This window comes from Aulostomus chinensis, chromosome 18 (genome assembly GCF_037954235.1).
Source record: "Aulostomus chinensis isolate RoL2024-O1b breed Wild chromosome 18, RoL_Achi_v1.0, whole genome shotgun sequence".
NCBI lineage: Eukaryota > Metazoa > Chordata > Actinopteri > Syngnathiformes > Aulostomidae > Aulostomus > Aulostomus chinensis.
Genome location: NC_141337.1, coordinates 14,331,428 through 14,357,741, shown reverse-complemented (window position 1 = coordinate 14,357,741; position 26,314 = coordinate 14,331,428). Strand labels below are relative to the sequence as shown.

At 45.6% G+C, this 26,314-nt stretch overlaps 3 protein-coding genes and 1 long non-coding RNA gene across 6 annotated transcripts; 1 reads left to right on the top strand and 3 right to left on the bottom strand.

The window, feature by feature from the left end:
* Positions 1-250: 250 nt before the first annotated feature.
* cdr2l (cerebellar degeneration-related protein 2-like) lies at positions 251-7,238 on the bottom strand. Its single transcript, XM_086184691.1, has 5 exons — positions 6,930-7,238; positions 4,300-4,412; positions 3,469-3,617; positions 2,544-2,708; positions 251-2,438 (listed from the first exon to the last, which is right to left on the bottom strand). Exons 1-5 carry the CDS (start codon positions 7,006-7,008, stop codon positions 1,505-1,507), a joined length of 1,440 nt encoding a protein of 479 aa, XP_086040817.1. The 5' UTR covers positions 7,009-7,238; the 3' UTR covers positions 251-1,504.
* A 646-nt stretch (positions 7,239-7,884) lies between these two features.
* On the bottom strand, positions 7,885-19,503 carry recql5 (RecQ helicase-like 5). 3 transcript variants are annotated; one of them, XM_086185683.1, is made up of 20 exons: positions 19,335-19,502; positions 19,036-19,157; positions 18,414-18,929; positions 17,646-17,742; positions 17,466-17,577; positions 17,220-17,382; positions 16,477-16,559; positions 11,962-12,180; positions 11,784-11,877; positions 11,137-11,173; positions 10,990-11,048; positions 10,631-10,701; positions 10,463-10,556; positions 10,249-10,392; positions 10,060-10,177; positions 9,591-9,981; positions 9,474-9,507; positions 9,192-9,401; positions 9,036-9,108; positions 7,886-8,963 (listed from the first exon to the last, which is right to left on the bottom strand). In XM_086185683.1, the coding sequence occupies exons 1-20, from the start codon at positions 19,429-19,431 to the stop codon at positions 8,839-8,841; spliced, it is 2,859 nt and encodes a 952-aa protein (XP_086041809.1). In that variant the 5' UTR covers positions 19,432-19,502; the 3' UTR covers positions 7,886-8,838. The 3 variants fall into 3 exon arrangements, with proteins under 3 accessions (XP_086041808.1, XP_086041809.1, XP_086041810.1); XM_086185682.1 differs by having other exon boundaries at positions 7,885-8,963; positions 9,192-9,398; positions 9,591-10,177; positions 19,335-19,503; XM_086185684.1 differs by having other exon boundaries at positions 7,888-8,963; positions 9,591-10,177; positions 19,335-19,491.
* Positions 12,727-16,193, top strand: LOC147245323 (uncharacterized). The gene is made up of 3 exons (XR_015110075.1): positions 12,727-13,186; positions 15,549-15,667; positions 15,744-16,193. It is a non-coding gene; the product is annotated as an uncharacterized LOC147245323 (long non-coding RNA).
* A 1,087-nt stretch (positions 19,504-20,590) lies between the features above and the next one.
* Positions 20,591-26,044, bottom strand: LOC147245321 (butyrophilin subfamily 3 member A3). Its single transcript, XM_086185916.1, has 10 exons — positions 25,879-26,044; positions 24,487-24,559; positions 23,837-23,935; positions 23,191-23,292; positions 22,980-23,114; positions 22,763-22,900; positions 22,629-22,680; positions 22,410-22,436; positions 22,193-22,219; positions 20,591-21,494 (listed from the first exon to the last, which is right to left on the bottom strand). Exons 2-10 carry the CDS (start codon positions 24,547-24,549, stop codon positions 20,935-20,937), a joined length of 1,203 nt encoding a protein of 400 aa, XP_086042042.1. The 5' UTR covers positions 24,550-24,559; positions 25,879-26,044; the 3' UTR covers positions 20,591-20,934.
* Between the last annotated feature and the right edge of the window lie 270 nt (positions 26,045-26,314).

The following is a 26,314-nucleotide window of genomic DNA, read 5'->3' as shown; positions in this document are numbered from 1 at the left end:
TGCTCTGCCAGCAGAGGTCGTGCTTCACCACAAGTCTTCTAGGGTGTCCGAATTGTACCGCTTACATAGGTAGTAGTAGTAGGTTGTAGTAGTAGGCTGTAGCGGTAGGACGTAGGTTGCCACTTCGCAATTCGGACGCAGCCTCAGACCTGACAAATGCGACAGCGAGCTCGAGCCTCCGTTCTCGTGCTGACGTTTGTCGTCTCGTTTAGTCGCAGTTTGAAGTTTGAAATTCACAAATGCAGTGTTCATTTGTTTTATTTGAAAGAAAAAGATATTTTGCTGTATGCGTCTGACACTAGCCTATTTCAAGTGGAAACCCGTCGAGGAGGGACGCTCGACGATGCTGTCTCCTACATTTTTGGACTCGTACCTGCGTCGCTGCCTCCCTGAGCAGTTAGAGCCACAAATTAAAAAAGAACATGGTTGATATATGAATTTTAATTAACGAAACAACTGTGATGGCACAGTGAATGTTGGCGTGTAGGAAATAAACCCTCCTGTAGTTTATAATGCATGCTGGAAAAAAAAAACAACAACTTCTCCCCAGCTCACGTTTCCCCCTTCACCTGATAAATTCTACTAATCAAAACCCATCGGACACATGCACAGTTGACTTTGGCAGCCTCCGTGACGGATTCACGTGAATCACGTTCAAAAAACACACACTCTCCACATGAAGCTCTCTCAACCCCGACTACTTGCTTTTACAGAACATTTAAGCCTGTTAATATATTTAAATGTCATTTAGGCATTATTTACAAAGCCCCAGGGTGGCCTTCAGAGGTTAGGTTTGTTTTTTTAAGGACTTGGAGATGGACAAAATCATCTTGAGGCCACAGGAAATAACTTGTTCCCTCAACTTCCGTAACACACGCCATGAGGTACAGCTTTTCTTACCACATCTTCTGGTCACAGATGAATTCATCTGAGGGAACAAGTTCCATCTTGTGGCCTTGTGAGAACTTGATTGTGCAAACAAGTTGGTTCATTGCCTCAAAATACATAAACTGGGGGAGCAGCATATCTTGTGGCTTCAGAATAACTAAATAGTGCAAACAAGTTCCATCTCCCTGCCTCAAATTAACTACATCGAGGGAACATGTTAAGGCTCGTGTTGTTTTTCTCTCTGTCTTCAAATGTTTGTTTTTTTTTCTCTTTATGGCCACACCAGGGCTTCATAGTTATTAAAGGCTGCAAGGATGTTTTCCTTTTATCAACTAGAAATTAAAAAAGTGACAAATTAAATCATAAATATTACATCATGGACTAGATTGTCCTTGTTTATATTTTTTGTCAGAAAAACCTTTCATCCACTCAGTTATGTAGCACAGATTTCATTGGTGTAGTCAAACTTAACCCTCAACTCAAACTTCCTGGCTTTGTGACTACAGGCATCATTAAGTCCTATGTGACCAAAGGTTAAAGGTCAAGGCTTCAGAGTGGCGAGGTAAATCACAATAACTAAGTGTTTCAGGAAGTGTAGTGTCAGTGGTATTAAGGCTCATTTGCTGGTCTTTCTACTCTTGGGCGAGTTTATGTCACTCTTGGTTTTCTGCAAGCGGGAGAAGATTTCTTTGAAGAGCGCTTTGTACTCAGGCGTGTTCTGGCTCAGGCGTTTGTCCACCTGCTCCACCTGCCGGCTGATCCCCTCCAGGGCCTCTGGGGTGGACGGCGTATGAGGTGGCGTAGGAGGGGTGTTCACTGCTCCAGATGTTGAAGGCCCCACAGCAGCCATGCTATACTCTTTCATGGAGGGGTCCCTGGAGACGGGCCGGGAGGTCTGCACCCCTGCGTGGCACAGACTTTCCTCATGGCGCCGGCACTTCCCCAGCAGCTCCTCGTACTTCTCCAGCAGGGCGTGGTACTGCTCGTCCACCTCCCTCAGGATGGACATGCCTCGCTTGCGTACGCCGTTGGCATGAAGGGCGTAGCTGCCCTGACGCCTGCCTGAAGCATCACGGGCTGAGATGGCGTTCAGAGCTGTGTCGCTGCAGCTCTTCCTCACTGGGCCTCCCTGTGACCCCAAGGCCCCTGCCTCCCCAGCAACTCCCTCACCTCCATCCATCCCAGTGCCTTCATCTGGAGTATCCGTCTCAGGGCCATTGCTGAGCAGCGTCTCTATACCGTCTTCCATGTCCCCGATCAGACAAACCCTGGACTTCCTCAGCTGCTGCATCTCCTGAAGCTCCGCCTCCAGCTCCTGAACCCTCAGCTGGCAGCCCTCTGCCCCGAGGAGACGCTGCTCAAGGCGTTCGAACTCCTGCAGCACAGCAGAACACTCCCGTTCCGCACCTTCCCTCTTGGAACGCTCCGTGGCCATGGCTGAGCGCAGGGACGACACGATGTCTCTCAGGCGCTCATTTTCCTCATCCGCCGGCCGTCTCTCAGCCAGGTCCACGCTGCCTGGGTTGGCCAACAGGAAACCGTCTTCGTACCTGGAAAAGAGAAGTGTCACAACTCAGGATGTGAAGCAATACACAACTAGAACAAGCTGTGTGAAGAAGACGATGAAAAAGATCTGCTTAAACACACACGCACACCTTGGAGCCGTGCAAAGTTCTTTGAGGCAGGGGAATGAGTGGATGGTCTTACGGCGTTCCTTCTTCTCTCTGCGGACCCTCAGCTCCTCCAGGGTCCTCAGCTCCTCCACCCGAGCTGTCAGACTATCCACCTGGCCCTGCAGATTATCCATGGTGCCCGTCAACCTACACACACACACACACACACACCTTGTTATGTCATTAACGCTGTGACTTACTTCAGCATACCATTTCCGAAGACCAACAATGAGGTACTGTTACCAACTTAAGAAGCTGATGTAACCTATTTAGACAGAACAAAGGCTCCCGTGTTTCTAAACAGACGTGTCTGCCGATATCAGATATTTTTCTTGATGTTAAAGGAACACGCCACCTTTTCGAGGAATGCGGGAACTATCCATCCACTCCAGAGCGAGACAAGAAAATAGACACCCCCTTCTCAGAGGGAGCTGAGACCAGCTGAGAGCTAGTTAGCTTAGCACCAGGAGTGGTAGTGGATGGTTAATGGTTAGCATTCCTCCATTACAAGCAATCAGAGAAGGATATTCACCTTCTTGTCTGACTTGGGGAGGGCGGTAAATACCCATATCACCCCACAAAATATTGGTGAATTACTTTAATTTCATGAAAAGACGAAACCCAATAACAGGTCTTGCTATCAAGTATCACGCGTGTAACAAAACCTGATACTGGAGCTCCAAAGTATTAAACACTGGGTGACATCACTGTGACACACATCTCCTATTTTTAGTTGAAAAATCCTGCTACTGTGCTACTTGCGTTAATCTGCCTCTGGAAGAAGTTTTGAGCTTAAAAAAAAAACAAAAAAACAAACTACAATACCCAGCTGCCCCACTGTCCAGAATGTTTGTCCGTTCAGATTTGGACGGCAGAAGTTTGTTTGGAGGGCGTGCGAGTGCGTCACCTGTCGATCTTCTGCTGCGAGGTCTTGCTCTCCAGCACCAGCTTCTCGTTGGTGATCTCCAGCTCTCTGGCCGTCACGTCCAGCTGCTCGTACACTTTAGCGTGCTGCTCGTTCATCTCCCGCAACATTTCCAACTGCTTGGACAAGTACTGCAAGGGAAACCGTGTCCGAGCTTCAGGAGGAGGAGGCGTTTTATGACCACGCTTCAGCAGCGGTGCATCATTATCAGTTAAATGACAACTTTAACTACACAAAGGCTGAGGGCAAAAACAAAAAAAAATCCACGATTTCTCATCCTAAGCCCTTTTTTTCCTTGTGTTTGGGTCAAAATGACTGACAAGACTATTTGAAATGTTCCTATATTAAAGGACAACACTAAATTTTACGACTCACCACTCATTTTCTCCCAATGCTAACCTTTCTCCTGGCCCCTTTTTATTTTTTAAAGCTACAATGGTGCTAACTTGATGAATATTCAGCCAATTTTGATGTGAATGAGGTTTTTTTTTCTATGAGTTGTTATCTCCTAGCAGCAAAAACAAACCCACTAAGTGGTCAGACTCTGACGCGTACCTCAGCCTCTCCCTCAGAACAGCAGCATTTATCATCATTTTGACCCCTAGTAATCACTGTGACCTGAAAAACTGAGGAAAACAGGTTGGAAAATACTATTCAGAAACTTACCAGGCTTGAAAATGTTCAAATTTAATGACTTTTCCAGGTTTAGGCTAGATCTTCTGAACCCTGGTTGTAAATATCTTTCCCCTCCAAGGTGACAAAATAAACCCTCATGATCAGACACGCTGTCAGCATCCGTGAGACGAAGTTTACCTCGATCTCTTGCACCTGCTCCTCATTGTTGATGTACATCTGTTGAAGCGAGTCTTCCAGCTCTTTGTTGCGTTCGAGGAGGGTCTTACCGAGCTCTGCTGCCAGGTGCAGGTCTGTCAAAAGATAAAGAGCAGAAAGTGGCGAACCGTGTCTGATTTCTTTGTGTTACCGTGAAGGATTTGCTTTTGAGAGCGAACGGAACTCGCCACAGCGAGAGAGGCCACATTCACATATGTCTGCTCTTCTCGTCAAGGAGAAAAAAAAGAAAAAACTAGAAGAAGAAACTACAATGTACTTTCGGGACCCCCCCCCCCCCCCCCCACACACACACACACACACACACACACACACACACACACACACACCCTTTAAAGGTGCAAACTCTTTGGGAAATACACTTAGGGTCCATCTTCTCCAGATCCATACAAGTAGATGGATACTAGTCTCTCCTCTGTGCTGCGTTAGGCAGCTGAGACTTGCTGACTGCTAGTTAGCTTAGCATAATAAGTGGTAGTGGATGGGAAGTGTTAGCATGTCTCTATTGAAAATCATCAAATAGATCAGGTTCAGGATCTCGGTTTGTCCAGATGTTATCCTCTTCACCTGCTCACAAAAATTCAGCCATGATTCGTAGCAGCATTTGCTCTATTCATCAGCAAATGTTTTTTTGGCTGAAGTCTTGAGGTGCTGCATCAAATCATTGCACTCAGTCAAGAAAGTAGTTCCAGCTATGCATCTAATTCTAAAATTAAAATGTGTCATAGGCCAGCACAGTGGTGCAGTGGTCAGCACTGTTGCCTCACAGCAAGAAGGTTCTGGGTTTGAGTCCCGGCTCCAGCACAGGATCTTTCTGTGTGGAGTCTCCATGTTCTCCCTGTTCCTGTGTGGGTTCTCTCTGGTACTCCAGCTTCCTCCCACAGTCCAAAGACATCAAGAGAGGACGAGGCTGATTGATACTCTAAATTGACCGTAGGTGTGACTGTGAGTGTGAATGGTTGTCTGTCTCTATGTGTTGGTCCTGTGATGGACTGGTGACCTGTCCAGGGTGAACCCCGCCCCTCACCTGAAGGCTGCTGGGATAGGCTCCACCCCCCACGACCCTTAACAGGATAAACAGTAGAAAATGGATGGATAGATGGGAAAATGTGTCATAACTAATTTTAAGTGCAATCTTGCAGGTGTTATGGAGAAAAATTTGATATTTGACTTTCAATTGCAGTATGCTAACACTTCCCATCCACTACCATGCATTGTGCTAAGCTAACAAGCTCTCAGCAGGTGTCTGTGGGTCTCAAGCTCCCTACAGCAGCACACAGAAAAGAGTATTGGTCTTCTTGACCGGATCTGAAGAGGATGGACAATAAATGTATTTCCAAAGAAGTGTGCATCTCTGGTGAATGAAAATATTGAGACTGAGTAGGAGGAGTGGAAGGATGGGAGACACTTGACACAGCCGCATAAACAATCCAGGATGTCTGAGCATGTATTTATACTGAGTAATACTGTCAAGTGTATCTTGATCTCAGCGCTGTGGTGCTGCGGTGCGAGGAAGGCCGTGTTCCTGTCTCGACAATGCAGAACAAATAACAGAAGAGCGGGCTGAGCTGTGAGTGATAATGAGGCGAGTGTGTGAGGCAGTGAGCCTTCACCCCCTCAGTTACAGCGCCGCTTCTGTTCCTTAGGGCCAACACGTGCCGCGTCTTCAGTTATGTAATTTCAGAAATACTGTAAGTGCGAGGGTGAACCTGGCAAGGGGAGAAATCCCATAATACACAGGGGGCAGATCACTAACCACGACTGCTCTGTGATGCTCTTTGATGTGAGGGCCTCAGAGGAAGCTGCCCTTATGTTTGCCAGATCATAACGAACACAGGTCATCAGGCAGTTGCGTAACAGCTGTATTTCTGGGGCAAAAAAAATCATCCGTAAGCGTATGCTGGATAACATTTGTCTGATCCCGGATCTCGTCTGGAGCTTGGGGATGAGATCAGCTCAGCAGCAGCAGCAGATTATGGCACTGACGTTGAATAAGGGAGAGATGAAATGAAAGCACCTGCCTCCCTCCGCTCTGAGGGCTGCCATGAGACATTCAAGCTGCTTTGGTTCTGTGGGTCAGCAGGTAATCGGGAGATGTGGTGATGCTGCGGGAGACACACTCAGCAGATTGGCTGCCAATGACAGGCCATCCATTGACTGCCCTTTGCTTTATAAGCTCATTTCAGGTCATGACAGCTAGCTTTTACACACACACACACACACACACACACACACACACACACACACACACACACACGGCTCATCTTTAATCCTTTCATTGAGTGAAGAATCTGCAGAATTCCTGGAATATGGTGTTTTGTATCCTCCCCAAGTGGCCTGTTTGTTTATACACACCCTACCAATCGTCACGAGCTCCCTGGACATGAGTGTGTGATGCATCAGAACAGCACAGTCGAACACACCCCTGACAAGATCTAAGTGATTGGCAGAGGAAAAGCGGGGCACAGTTTTGTCGTTGTGCACATCAACACAATGGCTGCATGAGTCTAGCATCCATTCATCACTCGTTCCAGTCCAGCAGGGAGACACTGACAGACCAGGACCCACCATTGTTACCAAAAACGCCGCCTCACCTTGCTCCAGGTCCCGCTGGTCGTACCACGGCTCCTCTTCCTCCGTCACAAACTCCTCCATCCTGCCCGCTCGAAGCATCGAGGCTCCTGCAGCAGCTGCTCAACTTCTGCACCGGCGACGTGATCTGCTAATTCACCGACAGCTCCACCGGAAGTGACACAAAACAAGCGTTGCGCTGCCCCCTCGAGTGTGGAACCTCTTTGAGACGAGTGACCTGGAGCGTTTGTGTGAAATAAAGCTGAAGCAGCTGCAGATGAGACCGGGAAACAGCGTCCTGATACTCGGATGTTGCAGCCCCGGAGGAGCAGAGGGCTGGTGGCGTCAGGTTTTGATGTGCATCATTGCCGCTGCATTCATGGACAGGCGGAAATAAGAGATTCTCATCGTGGACGACGCGATGGTTCATTTTACCTAATTATTTTTTCTTCTACTTCACCGTCACCAAACTGATGTCCTCCGCATTATCTCTCTCCACCAGATCATGAACATTTTAAATTTAAGAGTATTTTTTCCTCACATGAACCTCAGCATTATTACCATTACTTTCTATTATATTATAATTATTGGTGTATTTATACATTAATTAATTCACATCTTGGCCCACTGGCCAAGGTGAATCTGTCAGGAGCCATTGTGGGTAGCTTTGTTATAGAAATATGTATTTAGGTTGTTGTCACATTCATGGGTTAAAGGTCTCAGAACTCAGTCACCGATTTGAGACATTACAAATACTTTCAACATTCCCCACTCTGATCTTCACAGTGCGAATGAACTTAACAGAGAAGTAGGAGACGTCGTGTGTCCAGCAGCTGCAGATGTGGAATAAACATCACGCACACACACACACACACACACACACCCACAAACACACACACGAGAGCAACGTTCACACTCAAATTCAACATCCGAGCAGGTGATAGTTACATCAATGATATTCTACAATACATTCTCACAACCAGATACCGATATTTTCAACGTGTATTTGAAGGCAACACAACTGAGGTGACGTCACTTTCTATTTGACAGCGCACTGATCTCTCACTCTCTTACATGTGCACGCACACCCACAATCTCTCTCTCTCTCTCTCTCTCTCTCTCTCCCTCTCAGGGGCCAGTAAGTGTAGTTGAATGATGAATGAAACTGACAGTAAGTGAGGTCTCACACTGTGCCGGCGTGTGTTCCTTATCAGTTTAGACTTTATTGTAAACACGTAGCAGCGGCGAGGAGACACGGATGGACATCTGGGTCCATCCTTGCTCCAGGTGCTCTTTGTCTTTGGTCCTGACTGAGGGGATGGACACCGTGGCGGCGACCTTGCTCAGTCCTGACAGGCACGACGACAACTCAGCCGAAAGCAGAGAAAGAAAACATCCTTCACCTTTCACACAGTCTTCCAAAAAGCAAACAAACCAAAAAAACAAACATTCTAAAAACTGAATTAAGTGTTTAAATAACAGATATTGGACAATTGACTCAAACAGGTTCTTTGTTCTCTCCTTCAATCCAGCACACAAATACTGCAGCTGATTAAAAAAAAAAAATCCATTCACAAACACCATCTGGTTTAAAATATCCTAGTGATTTATTCTCATTGACCTCAAATGTGGCGCTACTGTTTCTTTCTCTCCCTGCTTTGGTTTTTAGACTTTGATTATGTTTTCCTACGGAACTGTTCTGCAGTCAGCTGTGCTCTATTTGAAATAAATGGTCCGACAGAAGAGGAACAGCTGTGTCGGTGTTCTCTCCGGCTCTAACTGGTTCAACTTTATTGCTTGAGAGACGAAGCTAAAGTAGCAGCAACGAACCTGGGCGGGAATGAAAGCAGCAAATTGATCTGGTGAGTGTGTGTGTGTGTGTGTGTGTTTGTGAGGCACTGACAAAGAGGAAGGCTTCTGTTTGCCCTCCCATCATTCCTTTTTCTCGGTGGTTTTACATCCGTACGGTCGTTTGAGGTTCTTCCAGTCCTCTTCGCTCTCGCAGCGTTCCACTTTGCTGAAGAACTTCTTAATGAGAGCTTTAGCTTCTGCTTTTACTGTGGAGGTGGAGATCAGCGTTAGATGTCAGCTACGCGCTCAAGTCTGAGCAATATCCGTCATCTGCGTACCTTGGCCTTTCCCTCGACTCCTCCCCTCAGTGAGCAGGTGAGACAGGTAGCGAGCGAAGGACTTAAACAACTCCTAAACAGAGAAAAAGTGATGCGGCTCATTGATTGATTTTAATTATTCTAGACTTTCATTCTTGTAGGAAGAACCTTGTTCACCTTAGTGGCGAACTTCCCCTGAGAGTAAAACGGGTCCAGGCAGCGGACCACAACATCGGCGGCTTCCTTCAGCGTCACTGGCTTTGGCGGCTCATTGAGTGAGTGCACAGCTTTCTCCTGCACGTTTGGGTTAAAGGTCACTCTTCTGGTGCTCCGGTCAGTGAGCCGGCTTCGCTTCGCTGGAGGAGGGTCCTCTTTAGTTGTGGCCTTCTGGAGACGAAGGCACCCATCAATATTAGTCCAGGAGATAAATCTTGAAACCTGACAGTCACAGACACCTACCGCTTGTGTTGCAGCGTCCTCTTCCTCGGTCCGTCTGTGTGGGAGGTAACATGCAGTTAGAAAAGTGTTTTCTTTGGGTTTTTTTCAAGCAAAGAACCTGTCGAGAGGGAATCTTACTCAGTGGTGGACTTGTCTTGAACCTGCTCCGGCTTCTCCTCCTCACTATCATCTATTAATATTGGCTCCTGTTTAGCATCTACTGGATCCACAGCTCTGCCCTCCACAGACGCCACGCTGGCCGGCGAGTTTTGCTGCTGCATGCTGAGGCTCTCCTGAGGACTCGCAGCGCTACTCTGGGATGCTACACCATCAAGTTTGTTCTCCTCTTCCTCCTCCTCCTCCTCCTCCTGGCTTTGTTTCTTCTGAAAATACTGGGAAATGTTACGGGAACTCTTTGCAGCATCCGCCAGCTTCTGCTGCTTCTTGCTCAGGGCTCGGCCTCCCTTTGTCGGGCTGTTCAGGGCGGCGGCGGTGGCATTCGCTCTGGCTCGGATGGAGGAGGTCACAGCTGAAGATGCATCTGTGTTGGTCTCTTTTCTCTTATCGTATAGAAGTGGATCTCCTGATGCGCCATTGTAAAACCCACCACTTTCTGGTACTGTGTGAGACACAACGTCCGCCGTGGAGAGCTTCAGTAAATCCTTGCCGGTCAGGAAGGGGTTAGACGAGCCCCTCAGGCCCGCTCCCACTCGCTTACGTTTCAGCTGGAGGGATAAAATGAACATTTACTGAAGAACTTTCAGCTCTTGAGCGCTTGAAATGTGCGTGATCTTACCGAGTAGACCTCCGAGGCCGGTGTGAACGACTGAAGCTCCTCAGGAAAGGAGGAAAAGGACAAAGTGTCTTCTTTGTGTTTTGACGTCTTCTTGCCCTCTTCTTCTCCAGATGAAGCAGGTGCTGCTTTCTTCATTTCAGACACCTTCAGGACAAAACCTCCCCTGATCTTCTTGAACAACACCGACAAGGACAGACAGGAACGTTTCGCTTACCTTCTTTAAGACGGCGGCTTTGTACAAGTTGGACGACTTGCTGGTCTTGAAGACTTCGTGTTCAAGCTCCACAGCTAAGGACAGAGTGTCACAGCTGGGAAGATGGAGAACAAAGAAGAGTTAATATTAAATTCCTGCACTAAAATCCGTTTGTGTCTGCACATTTACCTGAATGGGTTGTCTGCCCCCTGGTGGCCATGCAATGCCTCCTGCAAGAGGCTCAGGCAGTGCTCTCGAGCCTTCAACAGAACATTCACAATTTGTATCTCCGAAATCACAAGAAATATTTTAACAGTAAATGTCAAATCTTTGCTTATATTATTCACACAAAGAAGAAGCAGAGGTTTTAGACCCTCAAACAGCTTATAAGCCCCTCATGTTTTTCCTGGTTTTTATTCTTCTTTGGTGCTTCTGTTCCGCATCAGTAGTTTGGGTTCATTTCTCTTCACATCTCCTGACATGAGTTGCTGAACTCTTGCAGAGGTGCTAATGAATGTAGCGGCTATGAGGAATTTGAAGTCTTCTACCTTCACGGTGAGCCGGGGAATCCTCTGGCTGCTGGCATCTCTGAGAGGACAGTCGGCGTCTACGCAGAGGGACACGCCGGTTAGATGACTGCGCAGACGAGCCTGCGAGTCATTAATAATATGAACCGGCTCTTCTCCTGGTCTTACCTGGGGGACAGAAGTCTCCGCTTTGAGTCTCCTCTCCCTGAAAGGAGAAAAAGAAAAGAGAGAAGCCAGTCAGTTCTCTCCAACCACTGACACGGCTGATTGTCAGTACGGATGCCCAAACGAACTGAAGGCGTCACTGAGACTCGAACCAGCAGCCCCCGAGTTGGTAGCAACACAACAGACCACTTACTTTAGACAAGATATTGTATGATAACATACCACAGCCTGAAGACAGCAAGCGTTCCATTATTTTGTGTGTCACAATTAGATGTTTAAATAAAGTTGTCTCCTTTCCACACGCCTCGGGAATTCTTATGTGCTATTTACGTCTCTCCGTTTCTCCGGTTTAACGACCATAACATTCCAACTTTTACAGATCTGGTGTTGTAAACAGCTCGGAAAAGCTCGCCTGACTGAGGAATAGTTGCATTCAGCGTGGTGCCAATTCCTCTGAACATGTGGGAGCAATTTACTGTAGGCCTCACATAGGGGAGGAGTGGGTGAGGTGGTGGTGGGGGGGGGGGCCTACAGCAGCAGCCCTCTCTGGCTGATGCCCACAGCTGGTGCACAGATGTGTAGGAACACAACACAAGCACTACATGGAGTTGTTGGTTTGTTTTACGAAAAACGTGCCTATCAGGATTCACCTTTCTCAGACGCATTTGCTTCTTGAAGAGGTCCGAAAAGATCTTTTTCCTCTTTGCGGTGTCCTCGTCACCGCTGCCGTCGCCTTCATCGTACCTGCGAGGTGCAACGTCCCACATCAACATCCAAACAAGGCAAATGAAATCAACGTTTCAGATGATGTCACGAGAGTTATCGTGCCTCTCGAAGCCGTAACCCTCCTTCCCTCCTTCGTAAAGACCTGGCCGGAAACCGAATGGTCCCTTGGGCTCATTGGTCTGAGCCGCTATCTTGGTGCTGAGGGCGGACGATCTCTCCAGCTGGGCTCGCACCGCTTTAGGGTTACAACAGAAGTCACAGGCTCCTGCACAGTTTGGTGGCTTGTCCCCGAAAAACTTGGAGATGATGCCATGACGACAACTGATGGGAGGAAAACACAAGTGACAGAGGTGGAATGAAAGATGCGTTCTGTTTTGGAGTGCACCAACAAACAAACACACACACACACACACACGCACACACAGTACATCACTGATCAATTAGCTATTGTGTAACCATTACACAAACAACCAGGATCAATGTTATCAAACACTCCCTTGTCTCATGTATGAAAATGTGCTTTTCCACAAAGCTGTACGGACATAACAGACATGGAGAATAAATCATTATGATTCTCAATGGGATTTTCTGTCTTATTTTTTCTGACTTCACAGTTTTAGGACACACAGCTCTGACTACTGTCTTCCTGCATGTCATGGTTCTATTTAAAATCCCTGCTTCATACAAATTGTTGCCTATTAAAAGGCCACACACTCTAGTATCAGATTCATCCAGTATTATATAACAGTGACACACACACACACACACTAGTGCGCTTGGGAAACAGCCCATTAGACGAGCCGCATCAACAACATACTAACTACCTTGCTGGAAATGAGAACACAGCCATGAAAGAGAGCAGAGCAGTAAAGGAGGTGGAGAGAAAGAGAGCGAGCGAGAGAGGGAGAGAGAGAGGGAGAGAGAGACATAAACACTCCCGGGGAGGACGGACCAGGAGAGAAAACAGCTTTGGAGGGAGACCAAGAGACACAGTCAGTCAAACTGCAGAAAAGTAAGAGATGCACAAACCTGAGGACCACACTCAGGCAAGAGACGGATTCTGTGTCACTTTTCTTTCACCTGCTGAGGATCGTGCACACCTGAAGATTTAACCTTCCTAACCCTAATCCCAGTTTGACAGCTAATCTGAGTCTGAGATGATGTGCTGCTCCCTTCAACTCAAAAACAAGACGCTCAACAGGTAACTCCTCCGTGAAGAAATGCCACGTCCATCACCGTCCGCTCCTCCTCTCCACTTCTGAAGTGTCGTTACTGACAGTCAGTCTGGGCTCAGCTGAGCGTGTGAACACAACAAAGACTTCCCCAGGTAAATGCCTTCAGGGTGCGCGTGTATGTGTGTATGTTTGTGTCCAAACTAGGAAGAATGCTGAATGAGTCGTAACATACAGCGTAAGTTAAAGTAGCCAGCTTTAAAATGAAACAAAGGGGGTACTGTTGTTGTTGTCATACACATTCATTTTTACCAGGTTTATCCTGCTGGCACGCTAGCCATACATGAGCCTGTTTAGCATTAATGCTAATAGAAAACAGACTCTGGATGCCTCGAGTGCTCAAGAAATTGGTGGAGGGAAGTCTGGATAACTACGGCAGTTTGTTCTGACAGAAAAAAAGTTACATAAACTTGTGTGAGAACGAAAAGATAAATGAAACGTTAAAAAAAACAACAACAACAAAAAACAAGGTTTAACTTGAATGCGTTTACAAAATTTGAAATATATCTTTCATGTGAATCCGCCGCACTTTGATCACAATTGATTTTGAACAATGCAGAAGACTTCAGGTATTTTCATAAAGGTTGGAATGTTGAAATTTGTGTTGAAGCGATTCTATCGAGATGCTTATTCTGCTTTGTGGTCATTTTGTTTTAAATCAACCATTTGGCAGTAAGCTAAAGAGCTAACAGTTAGGTCTCAGGAGATAATTAACTGTAGATACATTCACAATGTAAAACGAAACAATAGCTACTTTATCGTAAAGTGTATACTGTTTTCTGCACAAAACAACCTAATGAGCAAAGCTAAGATTGTTCCATAGCTTGATGAGGAGATGAAAACCACCGCATGCAAACTGTACTGAGCAGTCGGGTACTTTAGCCCAGCTTAAAGACTGGAAACAGCTAGCATGGCTTTGTCCCAAAGGCAGCAAATATTGCCTGCTAGCATTTCTAAAGCACAAATGAACACACCACACCGCAGTGGTTTAATTCACACAAAAAACTAAGTGTTCATACTACAACTGCAGTTTTGTTAGAGGTTGTGTATCAAATACTACTTGGCCCCAAGCAGTTGCCAGGCAAACTGAAGAGAGGCTGCAAGTCCTAGCCAAGAAATTGCCCAACACGTAAAGAGTTACTGTTGTTTTTTTAAAACACATTAAACAATTAAGACATAAGATTTTAATTATCAAGCTTTAAAGCTGCCAAAATTACCAAGCAAAACCCCTCTCCCCTGTAAGCATGCAGTAGTGAGTTGAGCGGAGCTGACAGACAGTTAGCTTAGCACAATGAATGGTTGTAGATGGGAAATGCTAGCATAGCTTTGTCATCAAATACAATTTTCTCTAAAACAGTCTTTGCCTGCATTCGCAGAACTAGGGTTGGTTTGGACATTCATTATGTAATTCAAAAGTTAAGATTATGAAATCCTTTCATTTCAAAATTAGACACCCAGTCTGAACTTCTTTCCTGACTGAGTGCAGTGATTTTTTTTTTTCAGTGTTCAACTTTACCTAATTGAACCAGAATACACAGAGGAGGACCTGTAGGATTTGGATGCTTAGCAGGCAAGATGGCGGTACGCTAACATTTCCCATCCACTCCCAGTTGTTGTGCTAAGCTAACTAGTCGTTAGCTGTCCTCTGAGGGTCTCTGCTTCCTAATCCCCATACAAGGAGGGAAGTGCTGTTAGGGATTGCAAATACATAGATTTTCCAAAAAACTTGACATATTAAAGGCGCAAGAGGATTTTGGAACCTTTGGACAAAGCCAGACAGTTTTGTCTCAGCAGTTGTGCTAAGCTGAGCCACGTAGCACTAGCTACGGGTAATTGTGGTACAGATATTCATGTCTGAGTAGCAAATATTCATATCAAGAAACTAAATATTTTAACAATGTAACAAAATACTCATACAGTGGTGCAGTTTTATTACTCATATTATTTTATATTCTAATGCAATCAAATTCCCTGGTGACTCTCTGGCTCAGTACTCAACAGTCAGACTGTCCCCACCCAGTGCCACTTCATTACTTAGAGCACAGTGACACGACGGATCATAAATCACATATCACTTAACACCAGCCATTAAAATGACAAAGCACAGTTCAGTCTATTCTTTTTAAATACAGTGAAACGAGTGTCAGGACACTCCCCCGTCATTAACCCCCCCCCCCCCCCCCCCCCCAAATAAAGCATGATTTAGCTCCCAGGCCGGCAGTAAAAAACTCTGCCTTTCTCCTACACTACAATCGCCCACCTTTCCCTCTTAAAAATCGAGAAAGCACGGATTAAACGCATCTCTATCAAGATCACGGATAAAGAACAGAGGGTGCTTGTGTCAACACACCGGCGACGTCATCGTATTTACCCACTCAGGCTCAACAAGCAAGATGTTAAATATCCTGATGACATTGAAGGTAGCAAACTTCATCCTTTTCATCCCTGCCTTGTTAGGATGGATGCCAGAGACGAGACGCTGAACCTGCTGAACCAGATCTGGGCCAAGTTGCAGGGTCTGCCCAATGCCCACCCTCTCGAGCTGGGCGCCTTCTTCATCCTCTTAACTTTCATCTGTGAGTCTCTATTTCAACTATGAGTCTATTTCCTGAGTTGCACATGATGACCATTCATTTTCTCTCCCATCTGCAGTGGTTGTTCTGCTCATGATAGTGCTGACCTGCGTGACAGGCTGCTGCTGCTGCTGCTGCCGCAAGACCAAGACAAAGGGTCCACATATTTGAGCAACACACACACACACACACACACTGAGATTTGTTTACTGAAAATCTCAAGCTGAACATCCAAACACGGGAGATGGAAGTCAGATGGTGCCAAACTGTAATGCAGGGGACTGCAGAGTAAATGCAAACATCTACCCTGGAGTGATAAACACTGGGTGTGTTCAGTAACGATGGAGAGGCCAAGCCCTGGAACAACAACACACCTGGGCTTTCAGGAGGATCTACATTCCTTGGAGGATCCCTGTACAACAACTGATTCTGACCTAAAGAAATGCCAACCCAGATACAGGCAAATACACAGGAGCTGAAGCAATATGGCCAGAATTTATAGGGTGTGTCTAACTTGAGGAATGAGATGGTGGGGGGGGGGGGGGGGTCCTCCTGAGGGGGGAGGCCGTTTATAAGTCACTAAGTGCTTCTTAATAAAATCAGAAAAGAGGCCAAGTCTGCCCTCTGCTGTTAAAACAGTGAAAACAACATACTTGTAAAAGAAGAGTAGTTTGTTAGTATTGACAGTTATGATTCATGTATATAACTGCATGTTATACGTGTACAGACTTCATTGTATTACTCACATTGATTTGTATGCAGTAAAGAAACAATTACATGTACGTGTTCTCGGGGTTCATTTCTTCACTTACCCTTCCTGCTCGCAAAACGACACCATGGCTTCAAAGTCTGTGATGGCTGTTTTGTCTGATTCCTTTGCAAACTTCCGTTTTTCCTGTTTAAAAAAAACAAACAAAAAAACACGTTTACAAAAAAAGAGATTCTCACACCACAAACACGTTTCACATTTTGTGAATTCGTTCATCTGCCATCCACCTAACGATTAATACCCTTCCCTCCTCTGTGCTGAATTTGGGAGTCAAGACAAATTGATGCTAGTTAGCTTAGCATGATGATCGTAGCTGGGTTAGCACATCTCCATCAAAAGTTATCAAATACACTTCACTCCAAAACCATCCCTACTAGCGTTAATACCATATGGATGTGTAGAATACTTGCTATCAAATTTAAAAATTGAAAAAAATTATGATGCATTAATTTTACAATCAAACACGTAGCTGGAACAAAACATTTGCTCACGGCCAGATGAGTGGCTGCTATTATTAATCATGGCTGACTATGTGACGAGGATGAGGAGGATTATTTGATGCTGTGCCTCATCTGATTACTTTTGATGGAGAAACACTAACACTTCCACGCCGCTGTCATTTGTTGTGCTAAGCTAACTCGTGCTCGGCTGGTCTCCATGGGTCTCGCACAGAGGAGAAACAGCATCTATCTTCTTGTCTGGTTCTGGGGAGGATGGACAATCATTGAATTTCTAAAGAAGTTGCTTGCTGTGTTAAATTTTGTTGAAGCTCCTTGCTGTGTTTACCTGTTTGCGGCCGACTTCCTGGCGAATGAGGAAGTTCATTTGCTCCTTATCCTTGGGGGAGTAGTAAGTGCGACAGGAGGATGGGAGTCCATCTCTCCCTGCTCGCCCAGACTCTTGGTAGTAACTGGCCAGGGACTTAGCCAGGTTCCAATGAGCTACAAACCTACAGGGTCCACAGAGAAATTACTGCAGAGAAACCTGAACGCTGTCAGTAATATAAAGTGAACCACTGAAGTACTGCTTTACCTGACATTAGCCTTGTCTACACCCATACCGAAGCTGATCGTAGCCACTATAACCAGAACTTTTCCCTGCATCCAATCATTCTGGACCTCCGTGCGATCTCCTGCCTTCAGACCTGAAACATATCCAGCACTTGAGCCAAAGTCTTTGTTTTCCAGTCCAACTGCTTCAAAACCATCTTACCCGCATGATAAGGCTTGGCCAGGACTCCGAGCTTGGTAAGCTGGTAGGCAACAGTCTCACAGCCTTCCCTGGTCCGACAGTAGACGATCCCACAACCCTGGTCACACACATCCGACAGTTGTTATCAGAGATCAATCAGCATGACACACTGCTACCACTATCAATACATAAGAGACCAAGAAGAGTAGAGGAATTGTAAACTGATATAATTACTTGGTATGATTTTATTCTGATACTTCACTGATTAGTTCAACAAACAATATTTACCAAAACATAACATGATATTGGCAGTTTAGATGATATTCACATTTTGTAAATACTGAAAATTGCACGTAAACATTGTTAATCTGAAAATTTTTCTTTCTTACAAAAACATTTGAAAAAGCCCAGAAATAATAGATTCACTGCGTTGTTTCCTGATCATCCGAGACTTTCATAGATGAGGCGCGAGCAAAACTGGACCACCACTGATAATAACAATATTACCAGTAACTGCCACAACCGACGACGTGCCAATATTATGAAAGAAGCTCATTCCAGCTTCTCCGGCACGAGGATTTTCAATAATATTCTATTTTACATCATGTAATTCCAAAATAAATTCAGCGGCTGTTTGACTAATAAGGAAATCGACTTGTGCTCTGGGAAATTCTGGTAGGCAATTTTCTTTATTTTGCTGATTATTCAACAAAATAATCAAAGGTAATGACAAGCTAACAACAGCATGAATGTTAGCTTGTGTTCTACCGAGGGAATTCGTCCACACACCTGTCCGTCTGAGCCACCCCCCAGCGCATTCTTAATGAAGGCGTGCAGGTGCACGTAGGGGTTTGGAAGTAGATCCCTGAAGATCACATCATAGCGCAAGTTACTGCGGAAGACAGGAGTTTTGTAGGAGAGAGGCGAGCTCAGCTTCAGCGACTCCACGATGTCATCCTGTACATTCTTAGGTGCTGTTGCTGTCAATGCCAAGCAGGGAACGCCAGGCAAGCGATCCCGCAGCGCACCAAGCTTGAGGTAGTCGGGTCTAAAGTCATGACCCCACTGGGAGACACAGTGAGCCTCATCCACAGCCAGATAGGAGAGCAGGCCCCGGGAGCACAGGTTATTGAGGCAGGGCTGGAACGAGGGAGAGGCCACCATCTCAGGAGTGATGTAAAGCAGCTTAAGCTTCGGGTTGCTGCTCTCCAGGTCAGTCAGGATCATACGCCGCTCACCTGCCGGGAGCTTGGAGTTGATGGAGCATGCAGGGATGTCCCGATCCCTCAGATGATCCACTTGATCCTGGAGAGAGAGTGACACACACACGCATACACACATACCCACACACACTGGTTATCCCAGGCAGAGTGAAGCAGATGGAGCAGCATGGTCACAGGTGGAGACTGACCTGGATGAGGGCGATTAGCGGGGAGATAACCAGGGTGATACCCTGAGCCAATACCGCAGGCAGCTGGTAACACAGGGACTTGCCTGCTCCAGTAGGCATGCACACGAACACATCCCTGTCACCTGCACCAACCAGTAACACCAGTATCACCATTAGCACTGGGACAATTCACTACGAGACGGATAACTTAAGTTGAGTACAACAGTTAAGTTCCCATGGTGCTTTTAGCCGATTGTTGCTAATTAGGAAAGAAAGCTGAACTCTCCAGAACCCGAATAAGACTTTGTTTCTTGACTTACCTTTGACAACCGCCTTGACAACATCTTCCTGGAGTTTAGACCTAAAGCCGTCGAACCCAAAGTGGGTTTTTAAAGCTTGTTTTAAACTTATTGTCATCGCCTGTCTGTCACTTCTCGGCTCTCCAGCGTCGTCGCACGCCGATGACGTAATCACAGCAGACGCTTTGAAACGAAAGAAACGAAGAATAAAAATTTTTTTCTTCTTTCTTGAAGTATATATTTAACAACACGACGCGTTTTTTTTTTGCTTTGTTTTGTTTTGTTTTGAAAAGAAATTTGTAAAGCAAAAACAAAAAGCGCCACATGTGTGTCGTGTTTTACAGCAGTTTTAGAGCTCTCTGATTGGTCCAGCTAGTACGTGCCCCTTTGGCCTAAGTATGCAGACAACCCATCATACTCAACATTCATTTCAAGAGGTGCACTTGTACAAATTGAAAGCTGTTATTTCTTTTTGGTTTTTGGTTTTTAACTGTTTGACATCAGCAGCCATTTTGGAAGTTGTTGTTTGTGGTGCTGCTGATGTCAGCTACTCTCTGAAATGGAGGATTTATGGCTGGGCTGTTGCAGCACTTTACTTTTATTTGGGTAGACATGTTAGTGGCAATTGTGTTTACAACTTAATACCATACTTAAGTACAACGTGGAGGTGTTTGTACTTCACTTATTTTGATATTTTGGGAATTTGTACCTTTCTCCACTACATCTCTCAAAACCTCTCAGTTACTGTGAAGAAAAAGGTTTTGAACACAAAATATGGAAGAAACTGATCAAGATGATGTACTTTTAAAGTTGAGGCCTTTACTCTTGAAACTTTGGAAAGCTCCTTTTCAAATACCTCTCTACTTTTCTTTCAGTAGAACTTCGAGACTCATACCTGACTAGTATTTTATCTGGCCATTTCTGCTTTTACCCGAGTAAAGGAACTGTGCTTCTTTCAACTCTGGGGGCAGTAAATTATCCAGCGTTCATCTATAAATATTAGCTGATTATTGGGCTCTTGTTGATTCTATCTGGTGGTAATTTGACAGTCTCAAACGTTCACCTTGTTTTAAATCCATTTGTGTTCATATGTTATTTGTTGCATTTCAATAAATATGTTGTAAGAAGCAAACCCAACCTCTGGGATGACCTGCGCTGCAGTTTCCTCTCAACCCCTCTTTTCAAGTATTTCTCGTGATCTTGTTAGAAGACTGAATCATGCGTGGAAGCTTCACACTTGGGATAATATTGTTAACAAACTGACCAACAACAACAACTAAGATATGACTGTTTTATTCAGTATTTTTGACACATGATTGCATTCCTACAGCAGGATTAATATCGCACGGTGCGTGACATAATAGGTTTCCTTTCAAATGCACGAAAATACATTGTGAATGTGAGCAGAGCGTTTAAGTTAATAGTGGGAAGGTGGAAGCAACAATCACATTAAAGCGACAGCAGCAGCATAGAGAGAGAGAGAGTGGTCACATATTCAGCAGCACAACGACGCTCTCTGATTCCTCCCAGTGATTATTAGTATTATATAACCTAGGTTTTGTACGCTGTTATGGTGTCTACAGGAGAATGAACAGTAAAGGACGAAGTACCCGGGGGAGACTCAGCCCCATAGACAGGATGTAGAGCAGAGACACTGGGTCTTGGCTGCTGGGGACCTGATCACCAGATCCTTGATGATCTCCACCGTACCAAACAACGGGAACAGCTTCTCGTTGAAGCGCTCGTTGTAGGTGTAAATGTGGAGGCGTCTGTCCACGTCATAGAACGACAGCTGCCCCTTGTCATAGTCGAGGTAGATTCCCACCTTGCGAGGGATGAGCCCTGGCGGCAGAGCAGTGAAGGGCACCGTCAGCGCCTTCAGCTCCGTGCCCCTCTCCAGACGCAGGGTCAGGTAACCCGTGTCAGTGTTCAGCGACTTGAAGCCTTTCCGCAGGGCAGACTCTTTGGCGACACCCAGCCGCCAGTCTCGCTCACCCACTTCTACCTCCCAGTAGTGGCGGCCGGAGTCGAAGCCCTCCATGCCGACGGCGCACCACCAGCCGTCAAAACGTTGGTGGTAATTGGGGATGTCTTTTCTCTCAAAGCCGCAGCGCATCCTTTTCTCATCACCAGAGATCAGCAGGTCAGGGTTGGCTGTGTCCAGATCCAGAGTCACATCCACTAGAAGAGAAGAATCAAGAATTAGCAGACAGAAGGGAAAACAACTTATTTTAAGTTAAATACTTTTTGGGAAATACGTTTGTCATCCTCACCAGACACAAGAAACTAGATACCTTTGTCGAATCTGTGCATCAGGGAACTGAGACCCCAGAGACCAGCTGACAGTCTGCTAGCTTAGGTGTGAATGGTAGTGAATGGGACGTTTTAGCATACGTCCATCAAAAGTCATCAAAGATGAGGATCAGGATCTTGGTTTATCCTGAAGTAATCTTCATCATCCTCTCCAACAAAATCAGCAGTAATTAGTCGCAGCAGTTGCTCCTCAAGTTATCAGCAAATGCTCTGTTTTGTTGCCTGAAGTTTTGAGGTGCTATATCATGGTATCATGGCACCCAGCCAGGAAAGTAGTTTATATATACACAGTATGTATATTCTATGTACACAACGCTATTTGTTTAAATGCAGTTAAGACTTTTTTGGGGAAAAATGTATTTGATTACCTTCGACAGGTATGCTAACCTCCCTACCCACTACCATTCATTGTGCTAAGCTAACAAGTCGTCAGCTGGTTTCTAAAGGTCTCAACGCACAGGGGAGAAAAGGGTATCTATCTTCTTGTCTCAGGAGGATGGTAAATAGGCATATTCCCCCCCAAAAAGTTGAACTGTTCCTTCAAACTGATAAAATAAATGCTGTACCTGCAGCATCAGAGATCCAGTCCCACACTGCCAATAACACAAGACATGAGCTGTAACTTCAGAACTGTTTTTGACAGAAAACATTCCACGACATCTCAGAGAATTGTGATGTCAGTAAGGACATATTATACACATTTAGATATAAGAAATGACCAAAACTAAATAATTTGCAAGTTGGATTGTTATGATGCATGTAGATCAGTCGTTGATAACCCACCTGGTTGAGGAATGTACGATATGGCACCTGAGACAGAGATAAAAGGAAACTCAGCAGGAAGAAGAAGCCAAACGGAAAGAAGTGTTCTAGGACGGGTTCACAACTACAGTCTGTTTGTCCATTTAGTTGATTTTATGTTTAGTCTTAAGGTGAGATGTTCTCTGAAAATGTTAAATGCTGGGTAGTGAAAGCACCCTTTTTGATCATCAATTTCCATACCGATTTTCTTTGTCTTCTGCTTCCATGTTAGCCACTGCTGTGGGATGGCGTCCTGCAAGAACAAAGTAAAACCGGCTCGTTATGGTATGTATTACAGATAGAGTTAAGAGTGCACAGTGAATCGCAATATTGACCTTATCTGGCTTCTGTAGCATTAAAGTCCACATAACCAGCTCCATGGCTGTCAGTAGATCAGGAGTACGGCCCCAACGCCAGGCTGACTGCAGGTCCTCCAGTACCTTCACCACAGGTTCCCCAGGCCACACGCTTTGCTGCGAGCAGATCAAATATAAAGGCTGTCAAGTCAAGAATCAATCCTGTCACAGGATGAAAGTCAGGTGAGTGTCCCACCTCAGGCTGAGCTCTCAGGTCCTTGAGCCAGTCCAGGATGATCAACTTGGCCAGCTGCACCGCCTGCTCGTCCGTCACCTTGGGCTGTTTGCTCACATCCAACTCGGGCCAGCCGTCAGTCTGCATGGGCCTCTTCTGCAGACAGGAAGTTAGACAACTCGAGTCATTTACCCTCCCCACATGTCCGCATGTCACAGTAGATGATCAGCACCTTGCTCTCCAGCATGGAGGCCCAATCCAGGATGAAGGTCCTGCAGAGAGGGGTTGGCCAAGTGTTGTCCTGGTTCCAGATGTGCTCCAGGACTGCTGACCTCTGCAGGGGTCAAACAGGGACAGAAAATCAGGCAGGAACTCAACAACTGAAGACTGATGAGGTCACATCTCAGCTGTTAGTCAGTGATCTTTTTTTTCACCAAGGCAATTAAAAAAAAAAAAAAAAAAAAAACATAGATTGCAGCAAACTTTTGCTTCTGCAGAGGCAACAGCGCCCTCTGCTGCCATGATGATACACTGCTATTAGAGAACTCCTGCAGTCGCTTGATTGGAGAGAGATGCCATTTGCTGCTGGGAGGCCGAAACAAAACTAAAGAATTCAAACAGACAAATTGCATCAAACCATATTTTAGTAAATGGGTCTAGGTTTGAAGATGCCAAGGAGTTGAACAATAAAACCAAAGGTTTGTAATGCAGTGAAATACATATTCAGGAGAAGTCAATGCATCGGTAAAGAACAGTACAAGCCAGTCTGTCATCATAACAATTTTGAAGCTGGGGAAGTATTTTTCTGTTACTCTGTGTACTAGCTGATACGCTGCTGCTCTGTGCAGTAGTATACCGTTGCAGGGTGTGTAACGTACCTGACACACTCGACTGAGGTCTCGAGCCAGTTCCACAACAAACAGCTGGTCCTCATCTAGAGGCTCAGCCTTCTCCCTCTTCGCTCTCTTATGGGATTCCTGTGGTGGAGGAAATATAAGTAAAGGAGAACCACACACACACGCCGATGTAAACTGACCAGAAACAGTGCAGCTCATTCCTAATAAAGTTTGCATGTTTTGTTCATTACCTCTGTTTGTCTGCGAGCAGGATTAAGTTACACTCACACTTACTCAAACCCCTGTTTGAGGGCCCACTGCTGGTTGCTTGTGGCTTTACTTCGGGCCCCAGAGCCAGGTGAAGATGTCAGGGGCCAAAAGTTCACCTTGGCAGAGGCATGTACGCTCCGAGTGCTTTCTAGTTTTGTACGTGACGTTTCTGCTGCTAGCGACTAAAGTAATGAAACCGCAGGGAAACAGAGGCCGAATTGAGTGAATTGCTTCCTATCGTAGTTTATGTCTGTGGAATGAAGTGCAAAGTAAAACATTGGACTCGCTGCCTCGCCGCCACAGCAAGAATATTGTCATACCGTCCAAGTATCAAGGTGACCTCCCGCTACGATGCAGAGCTGTAGAGAACAAAACAGGTTTGCACCTTAAACAGAGCTTTTGCTTGAACCAAAACGAGCTACCTTTATCTTGGCCGTCAGGTTCTTGGCCGGCTCCACCATGAAGTGAAAACACTGCAGCATCATCTTGGCTGGTCTGTGCAAGAGGAGGAATCACACAAACGAGTTTAAATTTATTAGAACAATTTAGACGATTGCAGCACTGGTGAATGTACCGAGTCGGATGAATAGCAGCAAAATAAAGAGGACTTTTATATGAATACACGGCCACTATTAAGCTCTTTATCAGCCTTTTGAGGGCAACATCCTTCCCTGATGTGTTGAATTATACATTGTTTTTCATCTGGGTCTTCATTTTTTCAGTCCTTGTCTTTTATACGGGGCAGTCATAGTCAGAACACCTCCACTGTTTACCTGTAAATCACCAGTAAACACGTGAAAAGAAGGCACATGTGCTGGTTCGGACACCACAACATCTAATCAGAGCCTCAGCGGGCGAGCGCCAAGTGTGTAAATGATCCATAAGCCCAGTTTAAAGTCAAATTCTCCCTCCATGAGATGTTTGCCAGAGTTCATATCAGAGTTTAGGACACTGCTGATGATTAACTGGACCAGGATCAAGTAATAAAAAAAATCAGGACGTCTGGAACGTGACCGGCTTACGGCCGATCGTGTCCTTGCTCCACCCCCCTCCCTTTTTTTAAGTGCCCTCACATCTTTTTCTCTTTATGTCATCCTCTCTCTCTCTCTCTCTCTCTCTCTCTCTCTCTCTCTCTCCCCCTCTCGCTCCATCCATCCTCATCTGCAGGCTAATCAAGTTAGCAGTAAGATACATGAGCTGACTCTGGAGGGCAGTGAACGAGTCTAGACAGTGTTTTCATGCTTTAAGCTGACAATGATGAACTAAATAAAGTCTCTGCTCGTGTGTCATTCCTCGAGTCTCGGCCTCTCTAAGCACAGGAGCTGCGCGGAGTCCTGCTGCCAATAAAGCTGCACACTCCGGTTAATCAAAAATTGATATTGGCCTCGATCAGCTCGGCAGAGCGTCACATAAATGCATGCGCTGCGACTGCTTTAATTCAGTTCTGTCTAGGAGATGACTCATGCTGAAACATGACGTGTTGAACGAAGTCAACAAAATCACTGCAACGACACAACGATCACTCTATTGTTCGTGTTTCTGTTTGAAAACATGAGCTTGCAGCTTTTCCAGCGTGATCCAAATGACTGATGGTGACTGCGCAGAAGGTAAATAGACACGCGCGTGCTCGCACGCACACACCCGCACACACACGCGCCTTTGCGACACATCTACATCAAAAAATGCAATGTTGCTCCTCATGCTCATGATGATTTACCTTATTGTGCATGCAATCGTTACTGCTACTGACGTTTAAAACGTCACTACAATGCGAAACAGCAGAAATATGACACACTTGACGGCAGCCCACCTACCTTCGTCCTCACAGGTTTGGAGGACCACTTTTGTTCTCTTGTCTCTTCTAACTCTGTAGACGTCTGACACTGAAAGTCTTCAGACTGCGTGCTGCAGTGTCTGACCTTGTTTACATATCTCACTGACGTTCGGGTGTTCGGAGATCTTCGGATTACTTTCGTCACTGGCGAAGGTGGAAATGGCGCGCAGCCATGTTGGTGAGGTCGACGCGCCGCTGCTGGGACGGGGCGGAGGAGGAGGGGAAAGTTTACTAGAGCAGTTTTTACATTTGTATATGTTTGCTAAACTCTATTCATCAACAGCATGCAAGTTAAGCTACAGGTTTTGTTTTGTTTTTACAGTTGATTAACTCTTAAAAATATAATGCAAAAGGGCAGAGTCACCTGATTAACAGTTTATAGTTGTTAAAATGATAAAATAAAATAATACAAATCT

What these genes read in the sequence shown, in the direction of transcription:
- cdr2l (XM_086184691.1), bottom strand. Translation starts at nt 7,008, where the DNA reads ATGCTTCGAGCGGGCAGGATGGAGGAGTTTGTGACGGAGGAAGAGGAG. An exon ending in AGCAGGTGCAAGAGATCGAG is followed by an intron (nt 3,618 to 4,299) that starts GTAAACTTCGTC and finishes TTTCCCTTGCAG; the next exon opens with TACTTGTCCAAGCAGTTGGA. An exon ending in TCGCAGCAGAAGATCGACAG is followed by an intron (nt 2,709 to 3,468) that starts GTGACGCACTCG and finishes GTGTGTGTGTAG; the next exon opens with GTTGACGGGCACCATGGATA.
- recql5 (XM_086185684.1), bottom strand. Translation starts at nt 19,431, where the DNA reads ATGACAATAAGTTTAAAACAAGCTTTAAAAACCCACTTTGGGTTCGAC. An exon ending in AGGAAGTCGGCCGCAAACAG is followed by an intron (nt 16,560 to 17,219) that starts GTAAACACAGCA and finishes TTTTTTAAACAG; the next exon opens with GAAAAACGGAAGTTTGCAAA. An exon ending in CGGCCTCGGAGGTCTACTCG is followed by an intron (nt 10,178 to 10,248) that starts GTAAGATCACGC and finishes TTATCCCTCCAG; the next exon opens with CTGAAACGTAAGCGAGTGGG.
- LOC147245321 (XM_086185916.1), bottom strand. Translation starts at nt 24,549, where the DNA reads ATGATGCTGCAGTGTTTTCACTTCATGGTGGAGCCGGCCAAGAACCTG. An exon ending in ACCTCAGTCGAGTGTGTCAG is followed by an intron (nt 23,293 to 23,836) that starts GTACGTTACACA and finishes TGACCCCTGCAG; the next exon opens with AGGTCAGCAGTCCTGGAGCA. An exon ending in CTGGATCTCTGATGCTGCAG is followed by an intron (nt 21,495 to 22,192) that starts GTACAGCATTTA and finishes CTTCTCTTCTAG; the next exon opens with TGGATGTGACTCTGGATCTG.